The sequence below is a fragment of the Mytilus trossulus genome, unplaced genomic scaffold (assembly GCF_036588685.1).
Source record: "Mytilus trossulus isolate FHL-02 unplaced genomic scaffold, PNRI_Mtr1.1.1.hap1 h1tg000244l__unscaffolded, whole genome shotgun sequence".
Lineage (NCBI taxonomy): Eukaryota > Metazoa > Mollusca > Bivalvia > Mytilida > Mytilidae > Mytilus > Mytilus trossulus.
Genome location: NW_026963317.1, coordinates 3,704,811 through 3,724,048, shown reverse-complemented (window position 1 = coordinate 3,724,048; position 19,238 = coordinate 3,704,811). Strand labels below are relative to the sequence as shown.

Below are 19,238 nucleotides of genomic sequence, written 5' to 3'. Positions count from 1 at the left end.
TTTCAGAATCTAAAGGACAATGGAAGATCTCATTGTACTTTCACCAAAATGAAAATAATGGCTGAATTTCCATTGTTAAGAATTTTTTAAACCATGCAATCACAACATTTTGGTGTACTCTTTTGAAAATATATTGGTGTGTATAAAATGCACCACCTTTTCACCCTTGAAACTTCAGTGGAAAAAAATCTTATGCTTTACTCAGAAAGACTTTCTGGAAAAATCCCAAGTTAATCTGGATAAATCAAGTCCATTGAAAATTAATTATTTTGAGAGGACAAACTGAAATTTTTATTTTTTCTATTTAGGTCAGTATATATAACCTTTGACAAATCCATGAAATCAAATATCCACATTGAAAGTACAAGTTTTTCTTAATTCGCAAAAAATCAGTATCCACGAAAAGAAATGAGTCCACAGTATTTTATTCTAACTTACCTTTAATCCAAGTGTTTCTCTGATTTTGGTCACTTGTTCCCTGAATTTCTGTAGTGAAGTTTCTAGTATCAGGCATCTTTCTTTCCAATTAATGTCTTCTTCCTCCATTTTGTCACTGAGTTATTCTGTCTTTCACTTCATCTATCATAGCAATAACATTTTGGTTAATTGAATAATAACTTCTAGCTACCAATTAGTGAACTGGACAACTGCATTAAAACAAGAGGCTTATAATATCCTGAATTGTACACCTGATATTTGGGAGTAAACGGTTTAAAGGTAGATAAATCTTGATATTTTGGAATTTGTTTGCCCCTATCAGATTTTTTAATCCATTATGCTGAACAAGTTATTACTTCCATTACAGCCATAGTGGCATGCATATGTTGTTTGATTTTCAGCAACCAAAAATACAAATTTTATAAGAAAGAAACCATGATACTATTCTGTCAAACTTTGGTTGCATTTGGTCCTGTGGTTTCTACTGGGAGATATTTCTCAAATTATAACAGTTCAGACAGATACAAAATGATGCATGGTAATAGCCAAAAATAAAGATTTTTTTTTTCTTGTCCTGATGTATAATATCCTAAAATCAGCTGTCAAAATTTGTATGACAGAATGGTATAAAGACATTCTTGGTCAATTTATCATGACTTTTATAATTTATTTGATATCTAATTCATTATCAATGATAAAACTGTATCTGTCAGATACTTTAAGTGCATCATTTATTATTGAATTTTTTAATCTTATTGCCTGCAAAGACAATCAATTGTAAGTAGCTTGATATACATGTTGTGCTTTCTCTAGCACTGTGAATTTCAAAAGTGTCTGGAGTCTTGCAAAGACAACCTATTGATTTGAACTTTGATAAAGTCTTAGTTTCTTCATGCATAAACTTATTTTAACTTACATAATAGAATCAAATATATATTCAAACAATTTTAAGTTATTTCTACAGGGGGCTTAGAGGGTTCTATTCCACTAGTCCAGTAGCATTGCAAACAACTAAATTTGTTTATAATGATTTGTTATGAAAAATTACTCTACATAAACTTTGTGTATTTAAGTAGGTCAAGGTCATTAATTAACCCTGTCAGGCAGTTATGTACACTTTTAATTCCTATATTAGACTTTCCATAGCTGCATATCTCCAACAGACAGGTTGGCAAACCACTACTGCTTTCAATTCTATTCCATAATGATCATATATATCAAAATAATAGGTGAAAGGGGGTGAGATGGAAAGTTTATCAAAGGTCCACATTATTCAATCTATCCCCAAAAAATGATTGACTTGCAGCATGCCACATTGACAAAATCCTAGTGGTGCTTAGACATGTTAGAGTTTAAAATCCACTATTTAAAATTGCAATGTTAAATCACCTAGATATATATATAAACTAGACTGGACCTCTACCCCCACCCTTACTATTTTGAAAAATTCTGAAAACATTTCTGTCATTTAACATGCAATCTTCTTTAATTTAGCTTCCCTCAACCTCAAATTTCAAATCATATAAAAAACTAACAAAGTTCAATTAGAATTCTACAGACCATCTTCCCTCAATCTCTAATTTTAACCTCAATGCATTGTTGTTTACAAAAAATGATTACAAAACCCTAAGAGATATAAAGCATGGCTGATGTAAACAAAGAAACTGACTATTCATGATTAATTGAACTTCAGCATTACAGATCTATAAATGAAATAAGTTAACACGTTTTGTTACTAAAAATAGACTAAATATTTATATTCTGGTATTTTAAAGTGTTTTATTTATACCTGGTATAGACCTCCATGGAGAATTCTCTTTAAAACTAATTAACTTAATTATCTTAATGAACTTCTGATGGCTATGTTACTATATAATGTTAGAAAGTTTGGCAGCATCAATGTATCACAAATTCACCACTAAGAATACAGTTAGAACTAATACTAGAGGCCCCATGTATTTCTTCTAATATTCCTATAACTTAAGAAGCCCCACCACCCGAACAAAAATAATATAAAACAATTAATACAAGATGGGGCCCATTCTTACATTTAATTGCAGCAACAGTTAGTTTAAACATATTTATTTATAGTGGATTGGGAAACAAGTTTTGCAACTTATATTAATCCCTTTCAACTTTGCGGGTGCGAGTGCTGCCTTGTAGCGGCATAAGCCTACTCTTTTTCGAAATCTACAAGGGTGTCTTTAACGTGCAAGAGATGTGCTCTCTCTTAACACGGGCCAGCCATTTATCGTCCCCGTCCGACGGACTATCATCGTTTCCTCAAGACCATACTCGCAAATGGTGTCAAGGGAGAGCCGAAAATTGAGTTCCTGAAATTTTCATCCCAAACGGGAATCGAACCAGGAACCTTTGTGTTAGTAGTCTGATGCACTAACCACTACACCACGGCTCTCTTACAGTTAAAGGTCTCATCTTTATATCGGATAATTATTGATAATATTAAAATAGGATCTGACCAAAATCAATAGAGATATATATGAACAATATTATAAACCTCCAAGGAGGCTTTGGTGCTAAAATTTACCATAATTTTGTTATCAAAGAAAATTCAAAACAAATCCTTTTTCAATTTTCATTCAAAGATATGATCAGGCAATTCGATCTTTAATATATCATGACTGGATGATGGACTTGCGATCCCATACAACATGATAATGATTTAAAGCTATCAAATATGGCTCTTTTACTCTGTGTGACTATACTTTGTTAGTCTTGTATTATTTTAATTTTAGTTTCTTGTGTACAATTTGGAAATTAGTATGGCGTTCATTATCACTGAACTAGTATATATTTGTTTAGGGCCAGCTGAAGGACGCCTCCGGCTGCGGGAATTTCTCGCTACATTGAAGACCTGTTGGTGACCTTCTGCTGTTGTTTTTTTTTTTGGTCGGGTTGTTGTCTCTTTGACACATTCCCCATTTCCATTCTCAATTTTGAGTGTGCAGGCTACTAGCCTTAACTTCCATTTTTAATTGTGTTTTGGTGATGGTGATGTGTTTGTAGATCTTACTTTACTAAACATTTTTGCTGCTTACAATTATCTCTATCTATAACAATAGTTTCTGTGGAAAATGTTAGTGAAAATCTACAAATTTTGTGACAATTGTTAAAAATTGACTATGAAGGGCAATAGCTCCTTAAGGGGGTCAATTGACTATTTTGGTCACGTTGACTTATTTTTAGTTCTTAATTTGCTGTACATAATTGCTGTTTACAATTTATCTCTATCTACAATAATATTCAAGATAATAACAAAAAAACAGCAAAATTTCCTCAAAATTACCAATTCAGGGGCAGCAACCTAACAACCAATGATCCAATTCATCTGAAAATTCCAGTGGAGATAGATCTTAACCTGATAAACAATTTGACCCCATGTCAGATTTGCTCTAAATGCTTTGGTTTTTGAGTTATAAGCCAAAAACTGCATTTTACCCCATGTTCTATCTTTAGCCATGAAAATGTGCAAGAGATGTGCTCTCTCTTAACACGGGCCAGCCATTTATCGTCCCCGTCCGACGGACTATCATCGTTTCCTCAAGACCATACTCGCAAATGGTGTCAAGGGAGAGCCGAAAATTGAGTTCCTGAAATTTTCATCCCAAACGGAAATCGAACCAGGAACCTTTGTGTTAGTAGTCTGATGCACTAACCACTACACCACGGCTCTCTTACAGTTAAAGGTCTCATCTTTATATCGGATAATTATTGATAATATTAAAATAGGATCTGACCAAAATCAATAGAGATATATATGAACAATATTATAAACCTCCAAGGAGGCTTTGGTGCTAAAATTTACCATAATTTTGTTATCAAAGAAAATTCAAAACAAATCCTTTTTCAATTTTCATTCAAAGATATGATCAGGCAATTCGATCTTTAATATATCATGACTGGATGATGGACTTGCGATCCCATACAACATGATAATGATTTAAAGCTATCAAATATGGCTCTTTTACTCTGTGTGACTATACTTTGTTAGTCTTGTATTATTTTAATTTTAGTTTCTTGTGTACAATTTGGAAATTAGTATGGCGTTCATTATCACTGAACTAGTATATATTTGTTTAGGGCCAGCTGAAGGACGCCTCCGGGTGCGGGAATTTCTCGCTACATTGAAGACCTGTTGGTGACCTTCTGCTGTTGTTTTTTTTTTTTGGTCGGGTTGTTGTCTCTTTGACACATTCCCCATTTCCATTCTCAATTTTGAGTGTGCAGGCTACTAGCCTTAACTTCCATTTTTAATTGTGTTTTGGTGATGGTGATGTGTTTGTAGATCTTACTTTACTAAACATTTTTGCTGCTTACAATTATCTCTATCTATAACAATAGTTTCTGTGGAAAATGTTAGTGAAAATCTACAAATTTTGTGACAATTGTTAAAAATTGACTATGAAGGGCAATAACTCCTTAAGGGGGTCAATTGACTATTTTGGTCACGTTGACTTATTTTTAGTTCTTAATTTGCTGTACATAATTGCTGTTTACAATTTATCTCTATCTACAATAATATTCAAGATAATAACAAAAAAACAGCAAAATTTCCTCAAAATTACCAATTCAGGGGCAGCAACCTAACAACCGATGATCCAATTCATCTGAAAATTCCAGTGCAGATAGATCTTAACCTGATAAACAATTTGACCCCATGTCAGATTTGCTCTAAATGCTTTGGTTTTTGAGTTATAAGCCAAAAACTGCATTTTACCCCATGTTCTATCTTTAGCCATGGCGGCCATCTTGGTTGGTTGGCCTGGTCACCGGACACAATTTTTAAACTAGATACCCCAATGAGGATTGTGGCTAAGTTTGATTAAATTTGGCACAGTAGTTTCAGAAGAGAAGATTTTTGTAAAAGTTAACGCAGGAAGACGACGACGGACGCCAAGTGATAAGAAAAGCAATAAAAAAAGATAAGGGGCAATTTCATGTAATGTAGAAGGGAAAGCAGATCCTGCTCCACATGTGTTGCTCATGTAGGCATCAAACAAAAACTCAAAAACAGCTAGAAAAACCATTTTACAAATATATGAAGAAATTGCCAACATCAAGCTCCATCCATAAATAAGTTTTGAGCTGATTAAGATAATGGACATCAGATTAGCAGGAAGAGATAATTGATCTGCACCACACAGGTTAGAGAGTATGTTTACTGTTAATTAAGTACTGATTGTATCTGTGATTACAGATAATTGACGTGTGATGATAGGTCTTGTTGTACTCAAACCCCCTTCTAACTATGTAAGATGTGCACATGTGTGGTGCATATATACAATCATGGGTCAAAACTTTGGATAATTGAATAAAAATGTGTGTATGTTTCATTTTAATTAACTATTTCTGCAAAATGGTCTGATCCCATGTCAATACTTACAGCCAACCAAATATATAATAATTCTGTTCATGATCAGTATTACCTAAGAATAAATGTGAACAAAATATTAATTGTACGATCAGAGGAATAGAAAGACAATGTGAATGAATAAATCTAAAACTTTAGGGACTCTCACTAATTTCTTAACGGTTGACAGACAAAAGCTTGGGTGATCCAAAACTTCTATAATTCTAAATGTCACTGTAAACATAATGATTCCTACAGAGTATTTGTACTCAGCTACTGGATTACAAGACAAGATCATTTCTTTAGCACTATAATACTAATAAGGAAGTCATACTAGATCTATACTGTTTAAATTTCATAATAAAAGCTCATATTTAAAGACTATAGTATAAATGAAAATGCTGATACAAAAGAGTAAAAAATAATCACTCCTTTATCATTTTTATTGGATCCAGTTTGCATGGCTTACAACAGGTTTGTGGTAGAGGGATCAAAAATTGAATCGGTACGTAAGTTCAATCAGGAAAGAAAGTAAATATAAAGGAAAGAATTCCATGAAAAACAATCTTCACGGGTCATTCAATTTACTGTTTTTAAAAATAGTTAAAATTGCTGGTTTGGACACAGTTTAACTTTCACAAACAGTGGCAAATATTACAATCATGATCATAGTCATATGCTAATTAATGTGATATAAGTACATGTAAATAACCAGCTAGTTTAGAAGTTATAGTTTGATTTGTATGTATTTTAACATTAATTTTAAATGCAAAAAGAACTTCAAAAGTACATATTTGAACATGGTAAAGCTACAATTTAAAATTTAACGACTTTTTTTGGAAAAAAAGCAAATTTGATAAAATAATTGAAAATTAGCCCTACCTTTTTCACTTAAGATTTTACATTTGTTGATGTCCAGTATAGATGTATTATAAAAGGATTTAATATTCCTGGTCTCTGTGGGTCAAGAAATGGACAGTAAAATCAATATCTGATGAAGATCTTTCATGATCAAGTGCTAATTAATTGTTAACATGGTAACAATCCAATACTTTGTTTATCAGACTGGAAAATCTTCCTTCACATAAATCTTCATATCAATGCAATAAACATTAAAAATATATAAATCTATTTACTGACTTACTCAAAAACCTTTAAAAATACTTCAAAAAAGCTTTAAAACTTAAAAAAGTAACTATGACTTGGAGTACATGTTCTGTTTGGTTGATTCTAACTGTTTTGATAGTAAACTATAAAAAAAAAAAAAAAAAAATCCTGACCACCAGTACAATAAAAAAAAATGTATGCAAGAAAGGATAAGTAATATAGAAATGACCTTACCTTACAGATTGACCATCAATAGATCAGCATCAATTCCACACCTATCATAACCAATACACATCCCAAGGAGAGCATGCTGTAAAATAAAGATATGGATTATTGCTATAGATAAAATGTTCTATTGATAGAAGTGCTAGTCATTGATGTTTATCAAATAATCTATTTTACATAGATACAGTACATATGGTTAAATCAATGGCAGATCTGTAGTTTGACCAAGACACTGACAATGACTGTGATAGTTTGACCAGAACTACCACTGACACTGACAAGATAGTTTGACCAGGACTGACAACTAACTAGGACTGCCACTAAATGCAATAGTTTGACCAAAACTTTCACTGACAATAAAAGCCATAATTTGACCAGGACTGCCACTGACAATGACTGTGATAGTTTGACCAGGACTGCCACTGACAACTGACTAGGACTGCCACTGACAATAAATGCCATAGTTTGACCAAAACTTCTACAGACAATAAAAGCCATAATTTGACCAGGACTGCCACTGACAATGACTGTGATAGTTTGACAAGGGCTGCCACTGACAACTGACTAGGATTGCCACTGACAACAAGTGCCATAGTTTGACTAGGACTGCCACTGACTAAAACCGCCATAGTTAAACCAGGTCTGTCACTGATGAAGATCTTTGTTCAGAAAATGTTACTGACAACTGACCAGGACTGCCACTGACAACCAACTAGGACTGTCACTGACAAAACTGTCATAGTTTGACTAGGGCTTCTACTGACAACTGACAGGATTGCCACTGACAATGACTATGATAGTTTGACCAGGGATGTTACTGACAACTGACTAAGACTGTCACTGACATAGACTGTGATAGTTTGACCAGGACTGACACTGACAATACCTGCCATGGTTTGACCAGGACTGCCACTGCCAACTGACTATGACTGTCACTGACAATAACTGCCATGGTTTGACCAGGACTGACACTGACAACTGACTAAGACTGACACTGACATAGACTGTGATAGTTTGACCAGGACTGCCACTGACAATACCTGCCATGGTTTGACCAGGACTGCCACTGACTACTGACTAGGACTGACACTGACATAGGCTGTGATAGTTTGACCAGGACTGCCATAGTTTGACTAGGAATATTACTGCCAACTGATTAGGACTGCCACTGACAAAAACTGTCATAGTTTGACCAGGACTGCCATAGTTTGCCTATGAATGTTACTGCCAACTGACTAGGACTGCCACTGACAAGAACTGTCATAGATTGACCAGGACTGCCACTGACAATAACTGCCCTATAGTTTGACCAGAACTGCTACTGACAAATAATGGTTGATACTTGATATTGTGGTTTTAGCAAATATCTCAAAACAAACAAGCCTGGCCGTGTGAGTACATCAAAGTTGTACCTTGTTGAACATTAAAATTGGTATCCAGCATATAACAATGAACTTACAATAGAATATAATAATGCCCTCATTGCTGTTAGTCTCCCCCTTTTCTAACTATATGATCTTTTTAATTCAAACACATATTAACTTACACCATGCTTTAGCAACATTCTTCAAAATTAATAAATTCTTTGTTAAATACTGAGTTCTTTCTTTAATTGCACTTTTGATTGTTTTATTTACTAAATCATATTTCATTTCATTTATGACTGTAATAAATAAAAGTTTTTGTTTACCAATTTACGAACAAGATATTATTTATGAGTCATGATTTTCAATGTATTTTTATCTATATACAAATGGATTTTTTATGATGAATGATAATAATTCAGACCTCCCTGAGTTTATTCAGTATTATAGTTCTCCCAAATACCAAGCTGCATATTTCATTATATATATGTTCAGTGGTCGATTGAAAAAAGGGGATGTGGTGTAATAGGTTAGAATATCTATCCTACTCCTTACTGCAACATGTTGTATATATTTGTACCATTATTATCCAAGTCAAATGACTGAGCGGTAACAAGTGTATTTAATGTTTATTTGTTCTTGTCCTGTATATATATATATAACTCGTCTAACCATCAACCCAACAATGTTAGATCTGTGCTTATATATATATAACTCGTCTAAACATCAACCCAACAATGTTAGATCTGTGAATTTGCTTTCGCAAATTATTTGTTCTTCTTGTCGGGATTCGAAACCCATGCTACTGTGATATCGTGACACCGAATCGCCTGCACTGCAGCCATCCCGCTAGACCGCAAGACCACCTGGGCTCTATATATATATATATATATACGCCTAAAAAAGTGTACACAACAACTCCAAATACAAAAAAAGGTAACTATAAATGTAATTATTTATAAATATTTCGGATAACAGATATCCTTCGTCAGTCAGATTCTGATGTGAAATGAATCATCTTTGAGTCTCGTTAGATTAAACTTTTACTAAATCTTGAATTTTATACAATAAAAAAAGTCAAACCGAACATCAGTAAAGACGCTTGCACCATTCTAAAAAAATGTTAACATGACATAGGTTATATGGTTTATTACAACAGAGAGCTCATATATATGCTTTAAATACAAATAATAATGTGCGATTTGAACTAGCACAATTCTAAAACTGTATCGGGAACGACAATTATGATGGTATAACATGTATACGCATGATAACGTCTGTAAAATTACTAAAAAGACAGCACTGCTGAACGATCTAAATATTTGAAATTGAGAGTAAAGTAGTAACAACAGAGTCTGAATATATAAACATCGTGAACAAACGGCCGTAAAAATGTAATAATATTTTTTACTAAGTATAACTAGAAGAACGTGGCTAGGTACTTATTTATCCCTCAAAAAATTAAGCAATTTAAATTGGTATCTTCAACAAATGTATTTAACAAATGAAAAAGGTTAAGAAAAAGAAACAGAGACTGTAATAATAAGTAATATAACCTGAATGTGAAGCACTACACGGAGTCGAACTACATCTTTTCATTTATCCCATTTGGTGCCAAAGTTGTTAATTTTCGTATCCAAAATCTTTCCCGAGCGAGCCTATCCTCCTTAGACCAAGCAGAGTTGTGGTCAATGATTTTAATGGTCAGTCGATTGAGATCTGCCTTAGTGTGGCCAGGGGATCTCAAATGTCGACTGAGAGGGAGGTCTGGCTTGCATTGGTAGTCGCTACGATGGCCGTTCATTCGTTTGTGAAACGGCTGTTCTGACTCGCCAACATACTGTTTACCACATTTACACTGTAAGAGATACACAACATTTGAAGTCTTGCAATTAACATTGCAAAATATGGTGTATTCTGTGCCAGTGGAGTGACTGTTAAAAGTCTGGGTATCCAGTATTTGTTTGCAAGTCAGACATCGTTTGTTTCCGCAACCCTTGCAAGATCCCATAGATGATAAGCCTGCTTGAGAGGATAAATCAGCTCTCACCAGCAAGTCTTTAAGGCTTTTGGGCCTACGGAATAAAGCCTAAGGAGGATAGGCTCGCTCGGGAAAGATTTTGGATACGAAAATTAACAACTTTGGCACCAAATGGGATAAATGAAAAGATGTAGTTCGACTCCGTGTAGTGCTTCACATTCAGGTTATATTACTTATTATTACAGTCTCTGTTTCTTTTTCTTAACCTTTTTCATTTGTTAAATACATTTGTTGAAGATACCAATTTAAATTGCTTAATTTTTTGAGGGATAAATAAGTACCTAGCCACGTTCTTCTAGTTATACTTAGTAAAAAATATTATTACATTTTTACGGCCGTTTGTTCACGATGTTTATATATTCAGACTCTGTTGTTACTACTTTACTCTCAATTTCAAATATTTAGATCGTTCAGCAGTGCTGTCTTTTTGGTAATTTTACAGACGTTATCATGCGTATACATGTTATACCATCATAATTGTCGTTCCCGATACAGTTTTAGAATTGTGCTAGTTCAAATCGCACATTATTATTTGTATTTAAAGCATATATATGAGCTCTCTGTTGTAATAAACCATATAACCTATGTCATGTTAACATTTTTTTAGAATGGTGCAAGCGTCTTTACTGATGTTCGGTTTGACTTTTTTTATTGTATAAAATTCAAGATTTAGTAAAAGTTTAATCTAACGAGACTCAAAGATGATTCATTTCACATCAGAATCTGACTGACGAAGGATATCTGTTATCCGAAATATTTATAAATAATTACATTTATAGTTACCTTTTTTTGTATTTGGAGTTGTTGTGTACACTTTTTTAGGCGTTTATATAATTTATTTATTGTGTACATGTATCGTTACTCGTAACGATCCAGCGCCCTCGTGGGGAAAATCGTTGACTACTATACAGACGTTTTATATATATATATATATATATACCTCAAATATTTGCCACTGAACATTGAGGAAACAACAATCAATCAACCATATAGATTGTATGTACCTAGATAAAAGGATTAAAGTTTTCCATGAAATGTCAAAATTTCAACCTTGCCACATCAGCCATAGATTATAATGCCTAATGAAATAAATGTTTCTGTTAACTCTACCTACCCTAAGATTTTCTGTCATTCTCTTTTGAAGTCTAGCTAACTTGACCTGACTAAACCAGCCAAAAACATTTTTCAAATCATATAATTTATGTATCAAATAATCTACCCTAACTGTTTTTTTCAGAAAGTTAGCTGAAAGACATGTACAGGTATATTTTATTAGGCCTTATCCTGCCAACATACAACATGTACAAATGTGAAATAAGGGGCTGTGAAAATTGGTGCTGAAACAAATAATTTCTAGGAGATATAATGGTAAAAATATTCAAACATTCCTTTTGTTATTGAACCCTTCATAAAAGGTCACACAATCATTGACATTGAAACTGACGATAAAATACTATATTCCTTGGTCCTTTTTCTTCTTCTCTTATCTTTTCCTAAACTTAGAGTTACTTCTAACGAAAAATATTCAAAAGAATATCAATTTGTGCTTTATGGGTCCCTAGTGAATAACTTTATCATCAAATTACTATTCATAATATCTAACTTTTGGGAAATTCTTGACTAATTGTGTCGAAATTATTCAAATCAATGGAAGTCAAGTCAATACTACAACGTGTTAAACAACCGCTGTTTTCTCCGATATCTATCTGATATTGACAAATAAGGATACAATTACTGTTGCTGTCACCTCTGTCAATGATAAAGTGGTCCATTATATGGAGAGAGATACGATGTAGTTAGCTTAATACAATAATGTACTCTATCATTAAACTCACCCATAACAGGCAATTCAATTTATTCTAAATGTACTTCAGTGATAATCTTCAGTGTAAAACTGCATTTACGATAAAGTGAAGATCAAATCATTAGCTAAAGTAAAGTAAACTTTTACATTCTAATATTTACATAGATCATCAGATTCATTTGTTACAATTAGGTCGGGGTATGTATAGGTCAGAATAGTCAATATCATATTAATCACATATCCAATATAATTTTCTGGGACAAACAAGTTTGCAAGGGTTAACTAGGTGGGGAAAAAGGGGGGGGGGGTAAATTAGAGGGACAATTTAGTACTGAAAAAAATTGTTTGACATTTGGAAAAAATATTGGCAATACAATTGTCTGACCAAATTTGGTTTATATGACTCAGGCCATAAAGTTAAATAAAAAAAAAATGTTTAATGTCAATTAATGAATGTGGACGTAGTCTCTTCTTGTCCATATTAAATAAACATTTCATCCTGTAGAAAAAATAATCTTGAATCTTGAATTTCATACAGTGAAACTTGTTTTAAGAGACTTCTCCAAGGAGAGCAAAATAGTGGTCTCTTCAGTTAAGACAGGTGGTCTTTTAATACAGGTTCAATCTATATGAAATGCACTAAAGAGGGATCTTAAATTAATGGTCGTATAACACAGGTTTTTCACTTAATGTTGGTATCTTAAGCAGGTTTGACTGTAACTTGCCAACATATTTTTTTTAAACAGCAATTTTAAGTCAAGGATAATATAAGAATAAAATTCTTCTTGAATTACTGAGAACACCTGACTATTTACTAATTAGCTTAGTTAGTTCACAAAGGAACTTAACAAAAGTCAGATAGCCTCTTAGTCTTAGTATAGCATTATGATACACCAGATGGCATATTACCGTATTATCTAATTTACTACAATGTTACCTTTGAAAAACAGAATACAAGTAATTATATAAACTCGTACAATTTTCTTACTAACTGGTTTTTTTTTGTCTATTTTTTGTTCATTAAACTAAATAATTAGGAATGTCGTCATTATAAGAAATTGATATTTCAGAGCCGTAACAATTAGATGGAACTATATACAGAATAACTATTGATTTGCAATGAAGTTTTATTTAACGTGTCTAAATTTTCTTGTATCTGATAGTTTTGGGAACTATAATATAATATGAGCACAACATTCAATATAATTTAGCTGGATCTTATGATCTGTTGGGGTTCACTGACAGGCTAAACTCCTTTCTGGGGAAACATATCATTCAGTAATTCTGTGCTGTGACATAGTAAATAAAGCAACAATTCATTTTAAAGTTGAATAGACTCTTCTAAGGCCAAAAATAACATCAGATTGTTAGATGTTGCGTAGGCCAAACAAAAAAGTATATATGTGTTTACTGCCACATGCTGAAAAAAAAACAGGGTATGTAGGGATTTTTTAAAATTTCTATTTATTTTTTTTACATTGATTTTTATGGTAGCAACATAATGTGACTTTAAGAGTGGCCAAAAAAAACTTTCGAGTATGGGATAAAAATTAGGGAAGGTCATTGTAGGTAGGGGTACAGTAAACCAAAAAAATACTCTTTTTTTTGTCTTACCTATCTTAAAAGCAGTCTACCCAAAACATTTTATGACAAAAAAAAATCTTGATTAGTCTGAGTTTTTTGTTCATTGAAACAACCTTTAATGCAAAAAAAGGTTAATATGACTGAAAGTGTTTTTTTGGACAAGTTATAATTCTAATTGAACAAGTAAGTTTTGGCATAGGGTATAATATTAAGGGTATCTATGGTTTTGAAATGCACTTGTACTATTGGGCAAGTTGAAAAAAAATTATTGTAGAGTTTAGGACAAGTTCTTGCTTAAAAGAGGTAATTTTTTTTTTACCACGTTTAATTTCTTAATTTTTTTACATCATCATGATTGTATTAGAATTTTGGGCAATTCCTAAAATCTTGAAGACCCCCCCCCCCCCCCCCCCCTGATTTTTTAAACCCTTTCCATTTTTTTTTGCCAAATAATATTAATTTTGAAGAAATTTTCTTTTAGCCATGATTATTTATGTATGTCATTTTCTATTTCAATACTTTTATGATGTATTCAAAAGACATACATAATCATGGTAAATATTAATATACCTTCATTAGCATTTACACTACAGCTCAGGAGGATTTTACTTTGTCCACCTGTCCACAGTGGGAGTGGGCACCAGGTGGGCAAAATTTCTAGCTTGTCCACTATGCCCACCCATAGGAGTGGGCATGTAATGTCTTTTGTTTAATCAAAAGACTTGCAAGTACAATCAATTGAAAAAAGCAGATAAGTTTTTGAGTGGGCACAGATGGTCCACTGTGGGCCGGTTGGAAAAGCAAAATCCAGCAGGGCTGTTGTGTAATAGTAACTTCTAAAAAACATTTCAAGACAATACAACATTTCTTTATAACAAAGGAAGCAACTGCTAAAACAAAACAAGCAAGAAGACAACTTCACAACATAACTTAAATGTTAGGGAGGTAAATCAAAAATAACATTGTAATCATTGTCTTTTAAATTTTGTAAACAAGTCATATGAAATGAGTGACTGGTTAAAAATAATATTTATCCAATTCTTGAACCAATGCACGTAATATCATAAACTTAGTCTTCTGTGCACGATTTTATAATTTTTTACGCAAACATAATTATCGAGTAACTGTCAATTTTTTCACTCTCTGTCTGTTTTGATTTGAAAATATAGCAACTTATAATTAGTTGTCATGTTTTGCAGCCGTAGTTTACTGATTGTCACCTTATATTAAAATAAACAACCAACAAAGAAGAATGGATATTGATCCCTTGTTTAACATATATACAATACAACTTAGAGGATAGTTTATTTCAATGAAACCATTCAAACCCAAATTGGGATGCAATCAGTGAGTTTTAACGAAAAATGTCTACTGGTCCGCTGGACCACCAGCTGACAAAATCTACTGGGTCGATGCAAACTCTTCTGGTTCACAGACCAGTGCCAATTTCGACCCCTGCCTACAACATATACCTCACGCACTATGTTCAGTTATAGTATAACTAAACTTTTTGACAGAAATATGATGTCAATGAACATGTTCAACATGATTTCATTGATGAACACAAAAGTTGACAGTTGTCTTTGATTTTCAAATACACCTTTAGTGCTATTTGTCCGCCATTTCTAGATATCACACAGGTTCAGGCTTTGACGTCATAAAAAAAAATCTTACCCCACAATGGAAAAGTTGTTCGCGTCAAAAAAACAAGCGGTCTGGTCAGCCGGGATTGGCGATAAGGTGTATAATTTTTTGTTATGTCGTTAAATTTTTTGAAAATAATTTATGGCCTTTCCCTATGTCATTAAAAACTTGTTCTATTTCGTTAAGTTTTATCAGAGACTACTTTAACTCATAGTCATAGTAGACATAGTAGTCTCAGACTTAGCTGCGAAAACGTAGCTCTATTGTCCTTTTGATTTTTTTTTTGTCTATGGTCCGCAAATATCAAAAATCATCAAAAGGACCTTAAGAGCTACGTTTTCGCAGCTATCTCAGACTCAGGTTTTATCAAATCAAATTTCAACAAAAATTCAAAATAATATGTAAGTGATACTAATTATGTCTAGCAATAGCTTCATGTAAGGAATTTGTCCTCTCTTACACGTTATATCTACCTCATTATCATATCAATATATTGTAACTTACCCAAAAGGATTTCGTTTATTTAAATCTCCTGAGGCTGTGAAAGTATAAATGTTGCAGACGAAAAATTAACTTACCGGAAACAAAATATTTAATTGAGCTACCGGGGCTAATGTTTCGGTCAAGGACATTTCTTAATAATATAAAATGACCAGTTAGATATACAATTATAATCAAAAGTTTATATAGACATAAGAAAAATATATAGAATACCTAAAATTTCTCTAAATAAATATTTTTTATTGATAAGTAAGTGTATTTTCTGCGGGATGAAAAGATGTCTGCGCCCATGTTTCAAAATGCGATAAAAAAAAACAAAGTTATCTTTATCGTGTTTATGAATTTGCGGTTTATTTGGGAAGAAATAACTAGCATTTATTCTAACTGAATAAGATAGAAAAATGGGTGTGTATTGTAATTTAATACTGTCACAAAACAGTTTGTTTGAATTTTAGCCTTTATAGTGATACTTTATCCACAGGGTATGGGTGACGAGTGCCTATCATCAGAGACATAAAATACAATATTTGACGAGGTTTTACTGTCAATAGAGATCTGACGAGGTTTTACTGTCAGTGGCAATCTGACGAGGTTTTACTGTCAATGTCGATTGCTGCCAGTGGCGATCACTATTCTATATATAGGCAAGGACTTATATTCTATCTACGTCCCTGATATAGGTTAGCAATCACCATACACCTTATCGCTATTTGTTCGTCATTACTGGATATTACACAGATTCCCTTAAAATTTTGACGTCATAAAACAATATCTGACACCACAATGGAAATGTGGTTGTTGTATGCTTCAAAAGATTCAAGCGGCTTGGTCAGCCGGCTGATAAGGCTAATAGCGATTCAACTACAGTACTGTTATTCCAATTCTAATGCATTTCAAAAAGAAATAATACAATAAAACTTGGGAAAATGTCTAAATTTGACAAATAAAAAAATATACGCGAAACTGCATGTATCATTTTGGCGCAAAAGTGTCATGGATAAACGTGACGTGGTATGAATGAAAACTTACAAACTGGAGGTTATTACGTTACCTGTAAGCTTCAAATTCGGATAAAATAACATTAAAACAACAAATTGGTGGTAGGTGTTGTTTTATTTTCGATTATATAGTAGTAATCGAACATTTGTTGATTCGATCATTTCAAAATGGTTGTTCCTCCTTAGTTACGCCTGGTCAACTGTGGATTTGACGGCAACTTTCAGCCAATGAAAAACAATGTAACATACAAATTGCCTTAGAATATTGGGTTTACTATCTATATCCGTACGAAAAATCATACATACGGGTATGGATAGTAAATCCCATATTGACAGAAACAAGTGCCTGTGTACTGTGTACATACAATTGTATCAGGCACTTGTATCTATCCATGGGAAGATCCAATATCAACTTCTATGTTGGTCATCAATATAAGTTAATTTGTGGATAGAAAGGTCCTATCTATATGTTGATAGTGGATCTTCCAATGACAGTCAAAGGATAGAAATAGTGCTGTGAATTTTTGTCCCGCCTGTACATCTGTCCACATCTCTGTCTGTCCGCCGAAGTTAGCACCCTTAGATAGACAATTCCTGCCAGATTTATATGAAACTTATATCATAGGTTTATATGACATTTATGAGATTAGCAATGTCTTGGACAAGTTCGAGAATCAGTCCTGATCAAGTAATTTTGAAGAGTTTTGCCCCTTGAAAACATGTATTTCATGGAAATTAGCATTGCTAGTGTGTTAAAATGTAAAATTCTTGCAAGATTGTTATGAGACCTATATTTCAGGTGTATATCATCAATGTTTTTGACCAGTTCAAAAATCAGTGCTGAACAATTATTTTTAGAAGATTTATATATAAATATAACCCTTGGAAATATTGAAAAGAAATATGAAATTCTTTTTTTTTTGTAAGAACTATATGAAACTTATAAATCATAGGTTGATATTGGCAATGTCTTTGACACTTAGCTTTTGGAAATAAGTTTGATCAAGTATTTTTGATAAGTTATGCACCTTGGAAATAATTTAAATTATATGGAAATCCCATTGCATTTGCTCTGAAGCCTTCATTACTCAAAGATATTGATTAAAAGTCTTATAGAATAGAAAAGAAATTGTACCTTGGAATGATAAAATGTGTGCAATGACCTGTAGTCAAGTCCCAATGGTCACAACACACATATAAACTTAAAACGGCCATCTGGACAGAAAATTATAAAAATTAAAAATTAATAGAATGTACCGCAGGTTCAAAGACGATCAGCCACACAAGCACTTTAGCCGCATGTTGTTTCAGTCACAGTTCCAGTTAGGATAGTTGATTCTTCCAAACTTTTTTCACAATTTTATTACTTAAACATAAAAGCTTACATGTACATCCACTTCAGTTGAACTCTGGTAAATAGATCTTTAAGTCACAATTTACATGATTTATGCTGCAAAGTAATTTCTTCAAAGGGATGAAAACAACAATCTATTTTAATAACTTTTATGTCTTGTTCGGTACATGTATTAAAAGGTTCTTTTTTTAGTATTAAAAAGTTCTTTTTTTAGTATTAAGAAATAATCAGCATTAAACAAATATTTTTGTAACAACTATCACAATGAGTCTGTTCATTTGTTGTCTCAGGAAATATTTGACCATTCTAATAAAATTAAAATTGAGAATGGAAATGGGGAATGTGTCAAAGAGACAACAACCCGACCAAATAAAAAAACAACAGCAAAAGGTCACCAACAGGTCTTCAATGTAGCGAGAAATTCCCGCACCGGAAGGCGTCCTTCAGCTGGTCCCTAAACATGTTTAACCATGCCATGTTCTTTATGAGCAAGTCCCTAGTCAGGAGTCTGTAGTTCAGTGGTTGTCAATGGTTCATGTCTGTTCTATTCGATTTTTGTAAACTGTTTCTGTATTATAAATTAGATTGTTCATTTTCTCTATTGAATTATTTCATATTTTTCATGTCAGGGCCTTTTATAGGCAAATTTACTGTATGGGTTTTACCTAGTTGAACACACAGCTACAGTTTCCTTTAATTGCCTACCTCTACTTTATTTGCATATTTTCTTTTTTTTTATATGATATTTCTGAATACTAATATGTTATCAGTAATCCTGAATTTTGAACCTGCAAGTATACTCAAATA

The 19,238-nt window shown here is 32.9% G+C and overlaps 2 protein-coding genes across 3 annotated transcripts in view; one reads left to right on the top strand and one right to left on the bottom strand.

The window, feature by feature from the left end:
- Positions 1-16,185, bottom strand: part of LOC134701366 (pleckstrin homology domain-containing family H member 1-like) — a 52,848-nt gene extending 36,663 nt beyond the window's left edge. The window contains exons 1-3 of one of the 2 annotated variants that reach the window (XM_063562504.1): positions 16,083-16,185; positions 7,151-7,226; positions 439-579 (exon numbers count right to left, since the gene is read on the bottom strand). In XM_063562504.1, coding sequence (XP_063418574.1) covers positions 439-546 — 108 coding nt within the window. In that variant the 5' untranslated portion in view covers positions 547-579; positions 7,151-7,226; positions 16,083-16,185. Of the gene's footprint in view, positions 1-438; positions 580-6,691; positions 6,895-7,150; positions 7,227-16,082 lie in introns of those variants that run through there. The other variant, XM_063562505.1, reaches the window with a different exon arrangement.
- A 170-nt stretch (positions 16,186-16,355) lies between these two features.
- Positions 16,356-19,238, top strand: part of LOC134701523 (tRNA (32-2'-O)-methyltransferase regulator THADA-like) — a 259,205-nt gene continuing 256,322 nt past the window's right edge. The window contains exon 1 of the mRNA XM_063562672.1: positions 16,356-16,484. Coding sequence (XP_063418742.1) covers positions 16,481-16,484 — 4 coding nt within the window. The 5' untranslated portion in view covers positions 16,356-16,480. The remainder of the gene's footprint in view (positions 16,485-19,238) is intronic.